The sequence below is a fragment of the Bacillus rossius genome, chromosome 1, assembly GCF_032445375.1.
Source record: "Bacillus rossius redtenbacheri isolate Brsri chromosome 1, Brsri_v3, whole genome shotgun sequence".
Classification (NCBI taxonomy): domain Eukaryota; kingdom Metazoa; phylum Arthropoda; class Insecta; order Phasmatodea; family Bacillidae; genus Bacillus; species Bacillus rossius.
This window is the reverse complement of record NC_086330.1, coordinates 71,072,543-71,094,913: the sequence shown is the minus strand read 5'-3', so window position 1 is coordinate 71,094,913 and position 22,371 is coordinate 71,072,543. Positions and strand designations below refer to the sequence as shown.

General features: G+C 36.7%; 1 protein-coding gene across 1 annotated transcript; it reads left to right on the top strand.

Annotated features, from left to right (window-relative positions):
* Positions 1 to 395: 395 nt before the first annotated feature.
* On the top strand, positions 396 to 13,720 carry LOC134529161 (uncharacterized). The gene is made up of 5 exons (XM_063362965.1): positions 396 to 516; positions 3,831 to 4,003; positions 6,017 to 6,216; positions 9,046 to 9,153; positions 13,028 to 13,720. Exons 2-5 carry the CDS (start codon positions 3,851 to 3,853, stop codon positions 13,194 to 13,196), a joined length of 630 nt encoding a protein of 209 aa, XP_063219035.1. The 5' UTR covers positions 396 to 516; positions 3,831 to 3,850; the 3' UTR covers positions 13,197 to 13,720.
* Positions 13,721 to 22,371: the final 8,651 nt, after the last annotated feature.

Sequence of the window (22,371 nt, the reverse complement as noted above, 5' to 3'; positions counted from 1 at the left end):
AAGACCTTCAGCTGAGAATGTTGTAACCTCGATGGTAACGGCTGCAGTATTGACTGAAACGTTGGTGATCCCTTGAAATTGGACGTGATTTAAACCCACAAGCGAAGAAATCTCAGACAATGAACGCTAAAGCTTGCTATCCTTATTAAGGTGAAAAACGTGGCAGGTATAAACATAGCTCATTGAAGCATAACAAGTTTTCAAACTGTCCCTCGATTAATAACCCCATTACGTATCAGCAAACTGTTGTAACAGGAACGGGGCAATGAACCATCGGCCTGACAACACCTCCAGTAGCTGTGCTGACGTCGGAAGTGATAATACCTCGCCGTTACTCGACGTGCGGAGAGACAAGCAGCGTGTTTGCGCATGCGCGGGCGATCACCTTGTCTGGGCTGTTTGTCGCTCCAGTTTGGAGCGTCCCGTCTGACAAGACAACCACGTTCGGTAAACGTGCTTGCTTTTCGAGCGACGGAGCAAACACGCCCACTTATCTTCCCGCTACGGTCACCACAGGTGAGCACGTGAACAGTTATTCTCAACCGTTCACAAACATGAGATGTCAGTCTGTAAGGGATCAAAACTTATTTGTATTTTCTTGTAACATTAAAATTTTTCAGCAAGGGTCCGTTTTGAAAGTAAAACTCTGCAACGAAACATTGTTTATACATCCTCTCTGAATTAATATATACATATATTAAAATTATTGTAATCATTCCACTTTTATAATTTATTTCATTTAATAGCAACCAAAAATTCATAATATGTTAACTTATTTGTATTATTTTCCTAGCTTCAGTTACCATCAATAGCTAGTTAAACTTGTCTTGCCTAGTTAAGCTTTTTTCAGTACACACGTACACCGCATTGCCTTTAACTTATAGCTTAAACATAAGTTATTTAATTCAACATATTTATATATTTTTTAGCAAAAATATTTCAATATTCTGATTTTTCTGGCTCATTTGGCAGTAAGGGAAACCCGATCCAAGTTTGTTTGGGACTGAATCCATCTTAAAATTTTAATAATTTTATAGGAAATTTTTGCTGTTATATAATTTTAACATATACGTGTTTGTATGAAAAAATATGATTAATATTGAAGGATGAGTTATTTTTCGAAAAACAATTTTTAAAAATATGTTAAATTGAAATCATTTTACTAGAGCCTGTTGGGTTTACATACAGGTTTCTTACATTGTATGAAAAAGTTTATGTTTCCATTAATTTAATTAATGGCAGAATACACTTCAGAATGAAGCCTAAAATTTATTTTCCTACTGAATGAATCAAGAAACCTTAGCTTTAAATTAATCATGTGACTTCCGCAAAAGGCCATTGATATTTAAGAGAGGTCTGATAATCTAGACTATTAACAAAAAATTATTACTTCGTTTGGCACACCCATACATTTGGCATGTCCCCCAATTTTTATAAATGGGTTTATGTTCATATACGTGAGTCCGCCATCTTCCTGTGAAAATTTTCGTTGTATGGTGCGCGCGCATCGTAAAATTCACGCATAATTTTTCCATAACGCGATTAAATAAGTATAACTTCTAATATAATTATATAATGTAAATTAATTATAATCTCGTGCTTCAGAGCACGTTTGATTGGTTATTGATGCAAGAGATAAAGTTGAAAACCAACAAGTAAACAACGTAAGCGTAAAAAAAAGTTAGCAACGTGTAAAGGATAACATACATGTAAATAAGATATACTATTAGCCCAGTAATGACAATAGTTATTTTTACGTGAACTACTGTGGACGTTTTGAAGTTTAATTTTTTATACGAGGTTCTCGTGTTTAACGTTTGCGTTACTTTCTAACGTTGCTGTGGAGGGAGAAAATAAAGAGAGACACGGTGAATGATTACTCGATGGAGCAATACACGATTATTGCTCGACGACGCAGGGTTACTAGTAGTATATAATAGTTCCTACGACGCCATGTTTCAGGCTGAGGTGCGAGGTGCTGACCATCAAAACGTCACGGCGGCCATTTTTGGTGTCAAATTCCTCAAAATTCTTCAAAAATGACTCAAAAATCCTCGAAATTAAAAATGTTAACTATTATGAGGGAAAATCCCTGTTTTGAGGAAAAATGTCCCCAAAGCGACTTAAATTCCTAATGGGAAAGCCGCCATAAGACACTGGTGGGGAGCTTTAAATTTGACCTTGACCTTGACCGCCATCGTTACACATATCGTTAAGACTCCATATTAAAATTCCGTAATTATTATTCAATTTTAATGGAAAAATAAAATTAATAAAAAATTTACCTAATTAAATTTTTATAGTAAAATTGATTAAAATGTTCTAGGTTAGAATACGACGAGTTCATTCGATTAAAAATGTTGACATATCCTTCCTCCACGGAATCAAACTGACCTCCCCACCACTAATTTCAGGGCAGATAGTATGTCAGCCAGTATGACGTCATGGCGGCTATGTGGTTTTCGTGTGCTGGAGGTAACCATTTTGGATCAGACATATTGTTTTCGTCTGCTTTTAAGCGCTGTCGCCATATTAGTTTAATTTTTACCCGCTATAGTGAGGTAGTTATTTATTTCCAAAGTGCCCACCATCTTGTCGACCATCTTGGCAGCCATTTTGAAATCTGTAATTATTAACCTAGAAATTTGGGGGAAATTCCAAAAACCATTAACTAATCGCTTATTAAAATAATATTTGACTCGACTGATTCCAGACCTCAGCTCAATCCTTGACTGATGGAAAAAGAATTATTTAATTAAAATTACCAAAAAAGTGACTGGTTCGAGAAATAAAACAACAAAATTACAAATAAATGATTTATTATGTAAATTCCACTCTACTACAGGAACACTTGCAGAAGTGAGCAATCTAAAACAAAAAAAAAATTATATCTGCATTGGCTCTAACTTACTGATTCTCAGCTATAATCTGTTTACTGAAGACAGAGACCAGCCAGATCCTTTACTGACATAGTTTTCCTCTTCCCGACAGAGTTTTGCGACACTCTGTTTAACATACTGCTTACATCGTCATAACTAGTATTCACAGTCTCGAAAGCGCACTTTTTTCTAGGTTCTCGAACGGATACGGTTTACTATATACACATTCCTGCCACAAGTTATATTTTAAAATCCATGCGTTGCTACTTAATCAGTAAGCTGAGTGTTAATGTTCTGCTTGATTTCGTCAAGAAAAGTACAAATTAATATTGATAGTAAGTCTTATAAAATAATTTTGGAGTATGTAATTCAAAAAGGAATTTTTTTTTTACCTAGGGACTCGTAGGCAATCAATGCTATATGAAGAGTGACATAGAATGACGCCCAAAAACAAAACAGGAACAAAATGTGTGAATAAAGGTATGAAAAAATAATTCTAGTTAAATCCCGTTGGACATTAGAGATGTTCTACATGTCGGACTTCTTGGAGTAACCCAGTCGGAAATTCGACTAGGATTGCTGTTATGTGAGACCAGAAATCTTATTTCTCAGACAGCAATGCCCAGAACGTAAAATAATAGATCAGAGGCAAGTCATTGTACCGGAAACTCAGGTTTACTTCTACTACAATCTGTTTCATGTAACTGGTTTTAATTTTACAGTTCTTAAACATAGTGCAAAAGGTATATGAATGCCATTTTTTTTTCGAGTAAACAACTTCATATAATTTTCAGTGTTCCTTAACAACTATTGTGTGTTGCTTTGCAAGTAACAATTGATAATATAAGGACACTTTAGAGTACTATTGCATGACAAATTGCATGACTCAAATTGCATGAGACAGAAAGAGGTGGTGTGTCCTTTTCTGTCACTTAGTTTCTTTTTCCGCAGCAAGAGAGTATTGCGTCGATATGGTGGACACATCAGGAAAGGTGACTTTGAACATTCTGGTAGTGCTGGTTACTTTCGGGATGGCGAAAGAGCTGGCGAGGGGTGACCACCGCTACAAGTCTCTGTCCAGGAGCAAGAGATACGTCGTGTTCCCGGAGGGCAGCACTTTCGTGGTAGGCAGCGATCACGTACTTCACGCATTACCTCCATGTGTGGATTCCGGGCAGAGCGGGGCGGTCTGACCAAACATGCGGCCATCGCTTACAATGATTTTATCAAATTTTTTTTACTATTTAATTTGTGAAAAGGGTAGAAGGTTTGACTCAAAAAGAGATCTTATAATATTAATTTTGTTTAATGCATGAATTTATCTAAAATGTTTTTTGACACGCGCCATCGCTTGTTACGTCCTGTATGTCATGAGGAACCTCAAAAACGGACAAAAATAATGAATATTTAAACACACAGAGAACTTGCAAAAATAAGCTGAGATTGTCAGATTGACTAGTTTCTGATTTATTCCTTCCACAGAAATCTCTGTGTTATCTAGGCATTTAAACGTTTGACATCGGCTGATATTGTCTTGTTCTCTGCGTGTTCGCACAGTTATATTTTTTGTCCGTTATTGAGGTTACTTATGAAACACAGTTTAACCAGCCATGTTGTATGAAGAACAATGTAAGAATCATTCAAAAACGCATATTTTCATGTTTAAAGCTTGGACATTAATTCCAGCAATTACTTTTGCTTAACATATCCAAACTTAAAGTACCAATGATTTAATTGTTTGGACATTATGTGTTCATAAGAAAAATTATGTTACTGATAAAATATGAGTAATGTAAGTATATTTTAACGAGCAGAGTGTAGTTTTGAAGTATTTTAAAAATGATGACCAATAATTTAAAAATTTTTAATATTTATATTTTTTCCTTTCAATTACACATTTTTGTTTATATATATATATATATATATATATATATATATATTTATATGAAAATATTCTGGGTAAAACGTCTGTTCACAGCAGGAAAAATAATTACACGTGCTATTGGAAACGAGTAGGTACATTATATGGAACGTTAATTTATTGAATAACGAATTCAGAAAATGTTGAAAAAAAAATTTTCTTTGTCATTAATATATAGTTCTTAAAATTATATGATTGTTTGTCACTTTTTCCGGGAAAACTAGAAAACTACTGAACAGATTTTCATAAAAAATTTTAATTTTTTGGCTAACCAAACATATGCAATTAGCTCATTCCAGCCCTAAGAGGAGTTTTTACAATGAATGATATCTTCATATCTAATGAAGCACAAGTAAATATATTAGGTATGACTAACCAGAAATACCTAATCAAATTAATCATTGTATGAATTTCTACTCCGAATGGGTGTAGGTAAAATACTTAATTTTGGTTTTAAAACATCACACATACATCATTAATATAATAAATATGCATTTTTCTTCATAAAATAAAACTTATCGCTTCTACACCATTTAACAGTGGATTTTCGCAAAATTTTATAAACAGGGTTGACAGTTTTGGTATTTTTGTACACCCAATTAATTTTTTCATTCATGATATGCTTCGGAGATTTGTTATTATTTTTAATTATTTAAATAATATTTTACCTTCTTATGAGTCGAATTTTGAAATTATATATAGCCTAGTGTTTAAGTTAGCGAAAGACCTTACCAAATAAATCATTCAATTCCAATAAGTAGTTTTTAAGTGATGCCGGAAGAAATAGACAGATAAAAAAATAGTAAAATAAACAGAAAATTAACAAAAAAAATTAAGGTACTGTAATTTTGGATTTCAAATAATACAAATAGCTATTTTAAAATATTTTTTTACAGATCCATGAAAAGGACAGACATTCACCCCGATGATAAAATAAACGTACCAAGTCAAAATTTGGTTCTATATTATATGACTGTTATTTTAAGTAAGATGATGTAAGAAATTAATTTGATCATGCCATAAACAACTAATTATTTATGTGTTTTCAAGCTCGTTTTGACGATTGCAAACTATCGTAAATAAAATTTTTTTAATTAATTGAACTCTGACTTTTTTTTTTTTTTTGTAAATTTAAAAAAATATATATATTTGGTTAATACATTTTGCCCATGGAATAGATAATGAAGGATCTCGGACAGTGCGGTGTCCGTTGCAGATGGGCATATGCAGCACGTTCTCGACCATCATCTACCCGCCGAACAGCATCTGGACGCAGAGCCTGGACATGTACCTGGGCTACGACCTGCCCAACGAGACGTACCACGAGCAGCCGGGGCTCGGCGCGCTGTCCCCGGGGGCGGGCCGCCGCCGCAGCCGCAGGGAGCTCTACCACGGCGTCGAGGTCGTCATGGACAAGTGAGCGCGCCGACACCGCGAGTTGCCGCGGGAAGATACATACATGCCAACACTGTTATATGATTGGTATTCACGTCATATTAAAAAAAAAAGTTTAGCTAAGTCGGACCAACACGTCCAAGATAGGTCATTTAGGGAAGCATTCGAAAACGTCCTCTTGTAAAAAAAAACACACCATTTTCGTAGACTGACTTTCATATCTGAACCCGGTTATTTTGGAGTGAATATTCAATTGCTTTATTTACACAGTAAATGAAAGCGAACTTTTTTTTTTTTTGTGATTCCATTCCTCTAGAATTGGGGCAAGGGAAAAGAATTTCATGTAATAATATTCAATAATTGTTACGAATTTTACCAAGCCAATCATCCGGGAGATGATAAATCTAAATTATATTAGTTTTAAAATTTCGAAATAAAAATAGGAGGTTTTTTCTATTGTCGATACTTTACTACAATTAAATTTAAATATATTTAAATAATAATTATTTTTGAATAAAACCACTTTTAACACTTCTGATAATGTAGAAGTAGTAAAAAAATTTAAATATAACAAAGTTTACTTACTTTATTTCTCTAATGGAGAGGAAAGGTGTATATGATTGGTTATGAGTATTATATTCATTATTCAAGAACAGAAGTTTCTGTCGTAATGCAGGAGAACAGGAGAACGGAGAGGGCGTGTCCCCACCCCTCCGACTGGTAGCCGCATAGTGTGGCTTTCTATCGAAGCACTATGGGCTTCCAGCCTCTTATTAGAGGGGAAGGGTGGAGGGGCAAAGTGCCATTTTCCGCTGGGTTTAAGGAAAGCCCAGGTAAATTTACATAGTTTCGCTTGTTTCTCTTCACAGGGAAATTGGAAGATGGGGTAGATCCCCTCTCATTTGAAAAGGCTCCTGATGTAGATTGTTTTAAAGCATGTGGGGAAGGGTAGAGTTTTACCCTTTTATGAGGAAAACCTTGAATTTTTCTCCATAAGGCCAATATATTTTATAATTTTTATTTTATTTTGAAATGCATCCGAGGAATTCAGGTACCTCGGACTCATTTCGCATTAGGGGATGCATTATAAACCCCCCTCATATTTTCGGGACTCTGGAAAATCTACTTTTATTCATTTTGAAGTTTTCGTGTGGCATTCGGGCACCATCGGACCTCCTTTAAGGGAAGGTGGGTGAAAGCCCCCGGATTTTTGGAAGTGGTAAAAAAGAGCCTATACATTACGCACTAGATTGAAGTTAACAATTATTATCGTTGGGTATCCCCCGAAGGGGCTTGGCCCATTTGAATAAAAACATTTTTTCCGTTTTTTCATTTTTAGTGTTTTCTGACTCACTCTTAATGTCTAACGTGTAGTTTCCTTCGGTGACCTCTGGGGTCGCCTACTGCTAATATGACCGCGTCTGGTGTGGCTCTGCGTCGCTGAGAGTCGGACTTCTGCGATTCCCTGCTCTCAGTGAGCCGCAGCCGACCTCTGGTTGCCGGGTAAACTGAAGCGTGACATTATAAATCGCACGCTTAAATCTTATCTACCTTACCGCTTTAAAAATACAAAAAAAAAGTTGTTATAGATATAGTGTCATTTGCATAAATGAAGTGTTATTATGTAACTCACCATTCCAAAGGAAACATTTGGAATGTATCACATATCTCTGTTACGATATTATAATATAATCAAAAAGAGAGTCAGTTCTTAAGTCTTTATGTCTGTTTTTTCTGTATATGATTCGTCTAACGCCGAGATGGAAATGCCTTTAAATAAAAATTCTTTTTATTGTCTATTATAAAATTTTTAACGAGTTTCCACACTTTTATTTTCGCAATTATCTCCGCTTCTAATCATCTTTAAATGATTTAGAACTTGACTAGAGTAAAATGAAGTTTAGGTAGTCAAAATTTATTCTAAGATTTGCCCATTATTGATAAATTCTCTTAACCAATAAAAAAAGAACCTCGCCTTACCCTCTTTTTTTTTTCAATGTCAAAGCCCATCCGGAAATCTTACAGCCAGAATGTCTTTGAAACTTTCACAGAATATAGAGTTGACATTTGACCTATGTAATGGGCAAAAAATAATTGTTAAATTTTCTTTAAGTTCTCATTTTAAAACATACCTAATTATGACAACGCAGTGTAAGTACACCCGATTTGCTTTCCTTTAATCGGATGTTTCAGGAAATGGGCAAAAACACGTTCTTTCTCTTACTTCCGGATCTAAAAGCTCCTTAAGAGGAGAATTTTTGCGAAAAAGATTTTAAAAGGCTCTATAGTCTCGTTAAGAGACTGGGGTTTACGCTGGGGTTTTTAATTTTTGAAATTAGTTAAACGCCATAACACAGTAATCTCTGATTTTTAACTTTTCTGGGATAGACTGACAACTAATATTATATATAAGTACAGTTGGAGATCATGTCCACAATAGAAATATATTTCTAATTATATTGGCTTACTATGAAATTCAAAACCCAATCACTTATTGATTGATCAATCATTGTATTAAAAAAAGTTAAATAGATAATAGGCTACATGTACACAAATTCATCACAGATCATAGAGCAGGAAAAAAATATATATATTTCGCATCCTTAGGGTATTTTCAGCACTGCGATAGAGTTCTGTGTGTAGACGTCTGTTAGGAACCACGGGTACTGCATATAGTGTTATAATGTATGTACTATTCCAATATTTGCGCGAGTGAAGTCATGGGAGTTAAGCTCATTTTAGAAAAAATAAAATTGTCTTTAAAAAATTATTTTGGCGGTGGGGGATGGAATTTATTTTGCACAAAAATGTTAAAATGCATTTCATTATTACATTTTCCGATGTTCCCAGCTACGGACTTAACGGCCGCGCATGCGTACTGCGCACCATCTGCGAGTCTGCGCAGAGGCTGGTGCCAAGGAGCTCCATGCTGGTGGAGATGCTGCGATCCATGTTCACGTGAGTTCCTTCTTCTCGCGAGACGCTTCCATAGGTCTGCTTGAATGCACCCGGGCGTAGCAAGTTTCAGAACATCTCTGCAGTTATGTGTAAGGTTTCTAACCATATGTCAGTACTCGCATTCCATAGAAATCACCAAGCGCCAGGAATTTTTTGTTTGCAGCTAGAATGCCAGAGGTGCCATTTATATCGCTTCGTCAAGCTAGGGGCACCGTTGTGTATTGAGAAACGATAGCACCTTATTAACATTGCTCTTTCGATGTCCAAGTACCACGCCAGTCTAATTAAAATTAAATAATAGTTAATTTCTTAGCCAAAGAAAATAATTATTATATTTATGTAAACATACTTGCTGTATGTTTCACTGAAATATCTAAGTGTTTGAGAAGTGAAAAGATGGGTTTAATTACATCAGAGCTGGAAATAATGCTACCTTAATAGTATATTGCCAGAAATGTAAGGTTAAGGGAAAGATGTTTTTACTGATTAAAACCTGGTATGACTGCCATACTCAGAATGCTGTGTACAGCCGGCTGCACGCGTGTTCCTGGGTCGGCCGTGCTCCCCTGATGCCTGTCATTATGTCGTGTAGGGTTAGACACGAGCAGTGATGGATGGACGGTGTGTCCGATTGATTGAACGAGTGAATTACTGTTCATGACGTCTCGCCGACACGAAGTCTGTACAGACGGATGATGGATACCACACTGAGGTGAAGTAGCTACATAATGCATTGGCGGTAAAAACTGGAGCACCACATACATACATCAAGAAAAACCACCGGCCGACGGAAAACTTCACCCAACTTATGCAATTCCGAGATATTCGGGGTTTTATTCATCCGGGAGTTCCCTTGCTGGGGCCCGCTCGTGGGACTCCAGCTCATAATGCCTAAGTATCCAGAAGCGAAAACGTTCTGTTCATCGTCAGATTCAGCCGCACACGCCAAACAAGAGAGCCTAACTGGACAGCAATGCGGCGAATCGCAATTCGCCAATTATTACCCGAGAAAGAATAGCCAATAGAAGACCGAGCAAGTTATCATCAAAATATAGGACACGCAATTTCCTTTATTTATATTTATATTAAAACTGTTGCTCTAGTTCAGCCTCCAGAGTAATTAAACTTTCAATTTCTTGTTAAATTACTAATTATCTGTCATACAAACTTCACAAAATAATAATAATTTTTATGCAACACTTAAATCTTCAGTATGACAGAAAATATTGTTACTAAGGCTTGTAACAGATTTTTCGTTAAGACCGTCAGCTAACGACAAAAACGTTTTAAATTTTTAACTTGATTACACCAACCAAATTTGGGAAGGATTACCTTATTTACTGAGAGCTACCAAGTTACTTTTTTTTCATATAGTTGCGTTTTTTCCTTAAAAAAAATTAAAGGAGAAAGATAAAAAGTATTTCCTCAAATATTACACGTTATGATTATTTAAAAAGCGGACTGAATTCCAGTGTAATTGACTTACGAAGTATTGAAAAATAAATGAATATTAAAATATTTGTTTTTATTGGAGGACTTTAAAACATTATTAGCAAACTTGTATTTGTAATGAATTTGAATCTTGGTCAGGGATTCACACGTGGCGTTTGCTCTGAAACACTTGAGTGGCGACTCATTGATCACAAAAGTTTGAGACATTCCGAGGTTTTGGGATCGAGTCCACGACCATTGCGAATAATGAGCGAGACATGTTAGCAGTTACTGCCTCTGAGGACAATAACGTAATGTAAATTAATGCTTTTAAATGGACATATTCATAATCGCCGTAGGCCTACTGCGATATAACGCATTAGTACATATGAAGGAAAAAATATATTTACATTCCAAACTTCTGTAAATAAAAATTAAATGACTTTTGGCAGGTTTCCATACACATAAGGGGTTATCTGTCCAAATATAAATAATGGAGAAATTTTAAAGCCACATTTCGTTAAACGTTACCCTCCAAACTGTACTACTTAGTATAGTAGGGAAACTAGTTTTATCTTTGTGGCTGGATCTTATTACTCAAGTTTGAAAATATTTCGTAGGACAAGTATGGCACTTCGGTAAGTGCTTGTTTAGAGGTGAGCAGAGTTATTGCTGCCATGTATAGCCCTCTCTCTTTCCATAGCAGCTAGCAAGCCTAAATAAAATAAATTGCGAGACTTGGGCAATTAATATTTCTGTGGTTACGGTAATGTGAAAATGTTCCTTCTGGGACAGGCTTCAGGCTGTGGACGTGAAGCGGGTGAATTGCCATAGCACAGAGTTCGTCATCTTGGATTCCGCTAACCTTAACTTTGATCTATGACCTGAACCATTACCTATGAGCCTGAAATGTGACTCATCAACTGATATATGATACATGCAGTGTCATTTGAAACTCCAAATACATTTCTTTAAAAAAAAAATACTTCACACATAAAAGTTCAAAGTCATGTTTTTAACTATTTATAAAACATAAATGAAAACTTAAAAAATATTTTTAATAAATAAACAATCATGTTTGGAGTCCAAGGTTAGATTCCCGATGGTTGTAATGGTGAATTAGTAACAACAATTTTTTTTCTCAATGTTTACCGATGTTTGATATTGGCTTTCGCTAAACCCTGTTTAACTACACCAAGGCAATTATTACTACTGCTATTTTGACGTCATGGCAGTCATAGTGACAGCCATGTTAGATTCTCTTGTCGTCTGCTAGAGCGCGCTAACTACATATTGGTTTCGGATGTGCCAGCTATAGAGCACATACATAAAATCACCAGATTTTCAATTATTGTAGCTTCCATAATTTTGCCTACCATCTTGCAAAACAAAATACATTTATTTTGGTGCCATATTTCTTTATTTGGTAGCGTCAAAGTAAATACACAGGCCCAGCAGCATGAATTTGATTTATTAGAAAAGGGGAATTTTCTCCTCGAAGTAGGATCATTTTTAGATATTTTGAGGGATTTTGAGTCGTTTTTGAGGACAATTGGGGAAATTTTGGGCGTCCATGATGTTACAAAACCAAGACGGTGGTCAGCTCGATGGCCCTACAACCTTGAACCTGGTGCTGGACCGGCTATTACACACAACTTGTAACGTTTTTGTTTTCAGTGTACAATTACGAACCCAAGTACCTAAATTAAAAAAATAAAATCACATGTTTTGTTATTAGAAAATCATCATAAAAATTAGCATTTTGTACATTCATAGCCTAATAACTATATTAACACAATGTAAAAATCTGACTATAAATTATTAAATTTTTGTGTTAGTTTATTGAAATAAATTTATTTAAATAAACAGGAATTAATGATGCGGTACCTAAGCCCCGTTCACTAAGCTAATATTCTACTACACAATGTTAAGAATTATGGCTTTTTTGAAATTTTTTAATTTTTAATTTTATATAATTCACTAAACACTAAAATATAATATAACCTTTATTTAATAACATGATCAATAAACACAATTTATACGTTTTATTTTTTCTGTTTTGATTTAACTTCAAGATAGTGTATTTTAAATTTTCGTATCTGGGCACAGATTTGCAATAGGGCATAAGTTAAATTATGAAATTAAGTATATGTTACTGTCGCGAATGGAAATATGTTCTTTTTATACAGCCTTAGGTATGATACACTACTAAAATAATAAATAAATGCCTCTTTGTGCAGAAAAATGGCTTGTCTAGATGTGAAGAATCTGACGTGGCTTGTTGGTCCATTGGAACTGTTCAATTTCGAAGCAACTTTTTTTTTGTCTTAGTTTCAGTGCGGATGGTGCATGATATTCTTACCTTCATATAGTTATGTCTTTGAGCAGTCTACACTTTTTCGGCAGTGTACGCTTGGACTGGATGTGTTCCCCTTCCCTACAGACTGCCGCTGGAGAACGTGGGCTCGGACGAGCCGCACGACCACGTGGTGTACGACTCCGCTCACCGCAGCGGCCTGGCCCGCGGCAGCTGCCGGGACTTGTACCCCGACTGTCCCGCGAGTCTGCTGGACTGGCTGATGCCCGCGGCCTGCCCCGGGGAAGCCTTGTGATGCTGCGTGCGAGCGCGGGACGGCAGTGCCTTCACCCAGCTCCCGCGAGCGTCCCAGAGTCACTCGCGGGAGAAGGAACCAGTTACTTACTATACAAAATATTTTGTGTTGTGACAATACTCTCTGAATTTATTTTTTAATTTACTCTCGGTATTGTTCAGTGCGTTCCATTTTCCCTGGCTTCGCTTTGAAAAGCGGCACTTTTGCACTGTTTATTTGACCACTATTAACTAATATTTAAAATTTCTTGATTAACTAGTGACTATAATAATAAAATCACAAGCGAAATTTTCATCATATTCAGGAGTTGGGAAAATGCAGCTACGTATTGTTTTTTCTGCTGTCTTTCATTTTGTAAGAAATTGACAACCAAATTTAAATAAGGACAAGGGTTTATTTAAATCTTTTAAATAAAAAAAACTCTACAGAATTTAAGAACTGTAAAAATTTGAACTTAATTAAATAAGTCAAATTTGTTTTCTGTCTAATGCTAAAATGTAAATAAATGTTGTCTATATTACTTATGCATGCGAAGGCTTTTTTCCCCTTTTCCAATATTTGTATTTTGTTAAATTTATATAAGAAGTTTTTGTAAATATTATACGCTGCTACTAGCGGACCCGACATACGTTGTTCTGTTCAAACGTTTTAAATTCGAAAATTAAAAATTTCTTAAATAAGTTGTAATTGTTTGGACCGTTTTGAATAAAATGTATATAAAATATTATTCGAATACCTGACGCCATTACATGTACAGTTATAACAACTCGACCTATCGATTGCGTGTGAGTAGCTATATCTGTACCTATACTTTGAACTGAAATATATTGAATATAAACCTAAAACTGTTTTAATGAAAGATAAAAAAGAAAAACTAGTTATTTTCATAACAGGTATTTTTTTATGTACAAAAAAAAATATCTTTCAATATATATCTAATATTATTTATAACAGTAATTAAATTTTTTTCTATCGTAATGCGATTGGATGTGCAATATTTTTAGTTAATCCCTGAGGGGTATAAACGAACAAACTTGATGGTTTGCCAACCCTTGAACACACAACATATAATTGGCCGTGCGGAAAGCATGGATTATCTAAGTCCAAGCCACAAATTGATATTAATTGGCCTTGTGACTTATTAATAGTCATTGCAAATGCCAAACGAATTGGAAATTGCAAACGTTTGAATGGGATGGGTGAGTCTGAAGGAATCATTGGAATCCGTGGTAGAAGAACAACATCACCTTGAAATTTGCATTTCAAAACAGTAGCTTCAAGAATATTGCCCATGATTTTTTTTATAATTGATCGCGTGCCATTACATAGTTTTAATGCATTTAAATTTTTAAGCAGGATGATTGATGAACCAATCTTCAATCGCAAGTTATGTGATGGCATTCCAGGTAAATCCAGTGAATTAAAGAACTCTACAGGATAGTTGACAACTTCGTCAGTATTGACGTGTCAATCTCTTTGAATGATATTTCATTATCAGGTAATGTATTTTAAAATTGATTGCGTCAACATTATATTTTTTGTGGCCAAAATAGCTCGCTCACGTAGCCATGCATGATTAGTATAATTATCTTGTAAATCTTGAGATATACTATCAATCAAATCGTCTTTGGTAGCCACCATAATACAAAAATTTTCTGGGAGTCAGATATATTGTGTATTTTCATGCAGTTCAATTTTGCCGTTGCCAATGTCTAGCAATTGTTTGGAGAATGCCGATGCCAACGGATCATTTTGGAGTTGAACACGCATAATTATATTAAGGCACAATTTACTGACAGTAGTATAGGAATGGCGGAACTAGATCTGGCTTCTGGCTGTGGTGCCGGTGCCGGTGTCCGCCATCTTGGATTGTGACGTCACGGCGGCCATCTTGGATGGATGTGACCTTGACCTTTGACCTTGACCTTGACCTCGACGGCCATTTTGGATCCGCCATCTTGGATCCGCCATTTTGGATTACGTCATTGTGTTCTAGAAAATTCCGGTGATGTGTTTTCCGCCATATTGGATGATGACGTCACCGTTGCAATTTCCGTTACGGCCGCCATCTTTAACTTTTTTATTTATTATCCGATTTCAACGAAATTTTTTTTAAAAATTATAAAAAAATTAATTTAATAAAATTTTAATAAAATATTTATAAAAAATATACTTTAACGACACGGAGTTTGGAGTCCTCGGTTCGAACCCGGTGAGTGCAAAAAAAATTAAAAATGGCGACAGGCTCCTTCCTCAATGGTGGGTGCTAGCAGACTGACCCCCACCACTTCTTACCAACGCATATACGAACTTACACTCCCCCCCCCCCTTCCTAAAAAAATTATTTTTCTCGCACATGACGACCAACCCCTCCCCTTTTTTAATTTATTATTATTTTTTCATCGTAATAGTCACCCTCCTCCACCACTCCCTCCCTCACCTTAACGTCATTCCCACCCCTACCCTCCTCCTCACCCCTATTCAACCTTTTAAAGTATAAATACCGGCCGCAGGACCCGGGAGCCTTCAGTTTTTTGCCTCAGTTCCTCCTCCTCCGCTACCGAGTACTTACTTCGTGCCGCGGAGACGCCGAGTACTTACCTCGTGTCGCGGAGACTGATGGTTATTTTTTTTCACGTAATAAGTGGGGTCCTATCGGTATAAATTGAGGTCAACTCCCTAGACACAGCAGTCAACAAATAGTCGAGTGGGTATAGAGCTACTGCTACAATTTCAAGCAAATGCCGTTCGATCTGTCTGCAAAGTACGCGGAAGTAACGCCGGGATTCCGTCGTGTGGACTACATCACCAAGGATGGATACTTCCAACTAGAGGTCTGCAACTTCGGTCATCACTGGACCAGTGATTGTGACGAGGAGGCTCCGGACATCATCGAGACATCCTGCAACAAGGTAGATTGTGTCGTCCATTATCTAAGACCTGACAGTACATTCCCTACAACATTCGAAGCACTTAAGGCTGCATCAGCGACTGAAACTATAAGCTCGGAACCAGACTACTCCTCAGTAAGGTGCGAGTTGCGACGTAACACCGATCCGGAGGCAGTAATTAGTTGGAAGGAACAGTGTGACGGATTTATTCACAACACCACCTACGTTAACCATCATTGGTACACATCCTGCAGCTCTCTACTGTGTAGGCTCTACCGCTTCACTCCACTCAGTTAAATTTGTAAGCTAAGAAGAAATTTGAAGGGCTCGTGCGGTTATTATGTCTTCGCGCCATGTCATTGATTTCAACAGCTTGTGGTGTATTAGGACCATACCCTTAGAGGACATACCAAGTGAAGCAGAGGATGAGGAAACATACCTTCACAACTGGTATGACATCGAGTGCTGCAGACGACAGGGACGTCGCTGGTCGCGAGACGAGCCACGGGGTCGATCCCCCGATCGTGACCTCTCACCAGTGGAGTCTGCCCGTCAAGTGTTTGGAGAGGCGGGCTCGCGTCAGTTCGTGAACCATGGACCATCACGTGGCTCGTCATCGCTCCACACCACCATTGCTGGTGCTGCCCGAGAGCCTGATACATCTCGTGACGGATCTCCATCTTTGTCATCTCGCACACCGTCGAGACCATTAACGCCACTATCGTCAATTGCATCACGCCGAATGTCAAGTTCTACAATGTCTACACCGTCGTCATCGATACCTCATCATCATCCCGTGTCGAAGTGTACGGATAGTCATCGCTCCATACCAGAGTCCACAGAAGAACAGTGATCTGCGTGACGACAAGTATAGCGTGAAATATTTACAGTGTTAAAGTTTTGCCACTCCTGTTGCGTCAGTTATTGTCCCGTAGCTATATCAAAACTTTTTATTTGAATCAAGTGTGAACTAAATAATCATAATCATCAGTGACTCAAAATTTCGTGTTATATTTTTTATCACCCATAAAAATTTATATGTGGTGTGTAAGACTATAAAGAAAATATACAATCAGAACTATATGTAATGAACTACACTTCATCATTGTAATGCGTCCTCTGTAATCGCCTGGTACCGGACGGGGAATTGTTGGAAATAAAATAAATCCAAATTATGTGTGTATGTTATATTAATCCACAATCACTATACTAAATTAAAGTTTAAAAAAAAATATTAAATATTCTTGTTTCACTTTAAATACTATTAGTTATAAAAAAAGTAGCAGGGAAAAAATTTACAATTTAAAAGTTATTTACATTTATAAAAAAAGCTGATACTTGAAATAACACTAATGTGTTACATTTATAAAAAAGTTGATATTTAAAATAATAATGCGTTACATGTATAAAAAGTGATATTTTGAATAAAAATTGTCTACATTTATAAAAAAATTCAATATTTCAAGTTAAATGAAAAATCTTTCATATTAGATTCTGATTAATTTTTCAAAAAGCCAGCACAGAGGCGGCGAGAGATCGCTCGACCGTGACGAGGTACCAGCACGAGGTGGGAGTGGAGCAGGGGAGGAGGGAAAAATTTGCAAGCGCGCATGTCCGCTCACCGGCGGAAGCGCAAGCCTCGCCTCCACCAGGGCCGCATGGAGGGGGAAATCTACCATCATTCCTCCGTTGGACGCGGCAGAGAGCGCTGCGCCGAAGACACCGCTCCGGACATACACACAATATACAGCAATTAAAAAATTTTACTACGTACATTAAACAAAGGAAACACATTCAACCATAGAAGAAAAAAAACAGAAAAAAAAACGGAATGTACACACAGCACAAACAGGAAACGGAATGAACACACCGACACACAGGAAAATGGAATTTACACACAGGAAAACGAAATGTACACACGGGAAATCGGAACGTACACACAGTACACACAGGAAAACGAAATGTACACACAGGAAATCGGTACGTACACACAGTACACACAGGAAATGGAACGTACACACAGGAAAACGAAATGTACAAACAGGAAAACGAAATGTACAAACAGGAAAACGAAATGTACACACAGGAAAACGAAATGTACAAACAGGAAAACGAAATGTACAAACAGGAAAACGAAATGTACAAACAGGAAAACGAAATGTACACACAGGAAAACGAAATGTACAAACAGGAAAACGAAATGTACAAACAGGAAAAACGAAATGTACAAACAGGAAAACGAAATGTACAAACAGGAAAACGAAATGTACAAACAGGAAAACGAAATGTACAAATAGGAAAACGAAATGTACAAACAGGAAAACGAAATGTACAAACAGGAAAACGAAATGTACAAACAGGAAAACGAAATGTACACACATGAAAACGAAATGTACACACAGGAAAACGAAATGAACAAACAGGAAAACGAAATGTACACACAGGAAATCGGAACGTACACACAGTACACACAGGAAACGGAACGATCACACATACAGTAGCGGAAACACAGACTTATTTGGAAATCAGGATACAAGAAATAAATCATACTTTTTTAAAATATAAATAATTCATTTTATTTTTCATTAGTACACACATGACAGTTAATCAAATGATTATTGTAAGTAGCCAGCGTTCTGAAGCTCTTTAAGTATGGTCGATACTTCCACGATATGCGAGTAGTGTCCTCTACGAACAGATGCCACCATCAGTTTTAGCCGGTCAACCAATATGTTTGGATCTTTCCATGATGTGGAATCAATCTCTTCTGCCACCATCATCCTTGCACGTTTATTATAAATATTCTGATCTCTGCTGTCCTCCGTTTTAACACCAACCTCAGGGTTACTTTCATCATCGAGCCAGTGATCATCACAAGCTTGATCAGATTTATTTATTATATCACGACGTTTCTATCGCTTCGGTCTCAGGACACCACCACATTCTTCGGTCTTGTCAACTTTAGGTTCTGCATCACAGTCTTCGATCACGTCGCCAGCTTCAGAGTCACTGTAGCAATCACCGTAGAAGGCATCGTCTTCACCCAGATTACCGTATAAGAACTCGTTATCGTCGATGTCGAAGTGTCTGCATCGCCTTCATGCTTCCTTTTTAGGAGTCCATTATTTTTACAAAGTATGGAGTATCTGCTAAATATAGGCTTGAGTGCATTTTCACTTTTCAAGGTGTTGATACTTCCAATAGTTTCAGTCTTCCCGAAACCATCAGCATCCTTCAATATTTGTTTCTCGTCACGATCGGCGTGCTACGGCTTACATCATTTCTATATTAATAATATTATTTGTCTTAAAATCTCCGCGTCCGTGTCACTATCACAGACGTAAAGACACCATCTTCGTAGCTGTCATCAATATTACCATGAGCTGCATCAATATCACTCATTTTATGATATCGTTTCCACATTTCAGTTGTCAGTGATTTACCCGCAATCTATGATCTTGTGAGCTCCATTCTCATTTTCTGTAAAAGCTAGTGTGTACAGTTATATTATTTAATCCTTCAACCCATCATCCCAAACCCAATTAAATCATCTTAGTATATAGAAAAAAATCATCAAAGTTCCTTTAATTTAATCATAGGAACCGCTTCATCCCTTTCACCTTCAGTAGGTATAGTTTCTTGAGCCCAAGAGTCTTTCATTATATACCATGCAGTGTTCTTCAAGAGATGTGGTATACCACCATTTCTACATACATATCCATACTATCATTAATTTGTGTACACAAAAAAAAACCTTCACGTTAGTTTTACATGTCTTATTAAATTATTACTTCGACTAAAATAATTACCACACATAGTAATTTCTACAAAGGGCACTTTGTCCAAGGCATTTTAACCAGCATCTGTCTGAAAACAACCATATCCCATCTATATCACAAAGTAAACAAGGGTTAGAGGAGATGGGACAAACAAGTGCTAGTCACTCATAGGGTAAGAACCATGTGTTCGATACCTATCTCAGTCAATGTAGCATCTATGTATTCTCTTAGCTCATGTAGAAAATATGTTCCAATGCATACGAATTTAAACTTATTCACGTGCGACTAGTCAAAAGTACATAAATTCAAGCACGTCAACCGCAAAAAAAAATTCTCAAGGATAGAGGCAGAGACTTCTCGATCAAGACACGCCTACCATCACCTGCAAATGAACATTGACCCCTCGCGCGGGAATTGCAAGCTTGCAGAATGCTGCGACACTCATATGTTTTGCTCGAGACATGCATACATCACGCCGCTAGCCTTCCAACTCAGTGCACGTAAAACTCCAGTGAAATCGTAATCAAGCTCATGTAAAGTACTTGACGGAACCACTTCAAAGTATACATCACTGAACCAGAGCAGAAAATCAGCCTACGAATGTATATCTTGCTACCTACAAAAATAAATGTGTAGCACATATACGAGAGGAGTCGATTCCTACATAGCATACTCCTTACGCTGATAATTATAAGCGGCAAAATACTTCAAAACATGACCCCGGCTAGTATACATTTTTTTCGTGAACCCTAAATTCATGTTAGTAATCGGTACAAATGTGTGAGTAATTCGGACGAATAATCGCTTACCAAGTATCCAGAATCTTACTGTTACAGCCCAGCCAGTGCACCAGAGTACCCCGAAGTGTGGTCAATTGATAATCATTCTTTAATTTTTTAATATCACCTCCGTAGTGTACACCGATATATGACAGGTTACGATTTAAGACCATAAATTTCCCACAAGTCTGTTAGTTTTATTTCGGGAAGTAATAAATTATTTCTCAAAAATAATAAATCAAGTTCTTAGTCAGATTTGCTCTAATGCTACGGTATTACCTGTACCAGCACTTTACCAAAACATCTCCCATAAAAATCTTAAGAATACAGATGGCATACTCAGACAAAAATAATTCTAGCAAAAAAAAAAAAACAGTCTTCATCATTATTGGTAAAAAAAATAATACAAACAAACAAGACATAGCGCGCATTACAAATTCGACCAAAATTACGTGTCACATGTAGTTTATTGCATTAAGATAAACGATGTAGGTTAGGGAAAAATAAATAAAAAATTCTTTAATTCTATAATTTATTTAAAAGTGTACATTTATACACAATAAAATCTGACATGGTATAAATATCGTATACATTTCTCAGTCCGTGCGACATTCATTTTTATTAAAATAAATTATTATAGTTCGTATTAAGAATGACAAAATACAAATAATTCATACAGATCACGATACATCAGTTCAGGAGTGTAACACCTTAGAGGGCCTGAAATTATGCTAGAGACCTTCCTTTACAAATTTTATAATGTTTTTTCAAGTAAAATTTTCGTGTAACCTGTATACCGCACTTCTCACACAGAAATTTTACACGATCAAGATTTCTTCTGCAGCCATGCTTTTCATGGATGCGTGTACTTCGTAGTCGTTCAAATCGTTTACCACAGTAGCAGCACTCATACAGATATTCACCGCAATTACCATCGCTTCCCCGATGTACAACTTGCAAATGAACTTTGCTTTTACAATGCCTAATCAAATTTCTTTTGTTTGTGAAATGTACACCACACGGGTCACACGGAAATGACACACGATTAGCGTTTCTTCTACAGACATGATTTTCATGTCTTCTTGCATGTTGACGGTATTTAAAACTTTTGTCACAGTAACAGCACCGATGTTCGTTAGTCGTTCTTGAATCACCAGTCATTGAAGTTTCCATCGAGGACGAAACGAAGTTCGTAGAGTTTTCCTGTGTAGCCAGCACCACCGGCATTAAAGTCTCTCCTGCTGACGGTATCACGACTGTTGAAGTCTCCTCTTGTGATGACGTCGTCGTCGTTGCCGACGGGATCTGCACATTCTCCGCCATAGCTGACGTCAGGGTTCCCGTAGTCGATGGTACAACATCCATCAAGTTCGTCGTTTTAGATGGTAAAGATGCCATCAAGTTCACAAGAACAGGTAATTACGCGTCTTATGCACCAGAAGAATCAAACTAGGTGATCCTTACACCGTCGTCGTCGCCAGTAACAAACTGAGCGACCTGCTGTCTAGGACTCGCTTATATACAAGCACCGGTTTGAATAATACGCTAGTCAAATCAAGAACCAATTACTATAATACTCGAGTCAATACATCATCCATTGTTATTACTAAAAAAAAATTAGGAATTTCAAGGAATAAAAGTTTAAATTATATATTGAAACAACTAATCTCTCATCCTACATACACGGTTTATTTAGACTTACTAGAAGGATTAAGAGTCTCTGAAC

Bases quoted from the DNA above. Each gene is read 5' to 3' on its own strand.
- LOC134529161 (XM_063362965.1), top strand. From the start codon at position 3,851: ATGGTGGACACATCAGGAAAGGTGACTTTGAACATTCTGGTAGTGCTG. The intron at 6,217-9,045 runs GTGAGCGCGCCG...CGATGTTCCCAG, and splicing joins GTCGAGGTCGTCATGGACAA to CTACGGACTTAACGGCCGCG. The intron at 9,154-13,027 runs GTGAGTTCCTTC...CCTTCCCTACAG, and splicing joins ATGCTGCGATCCATGTTCAC to ACTGCCGCTGGAGAACGTGG.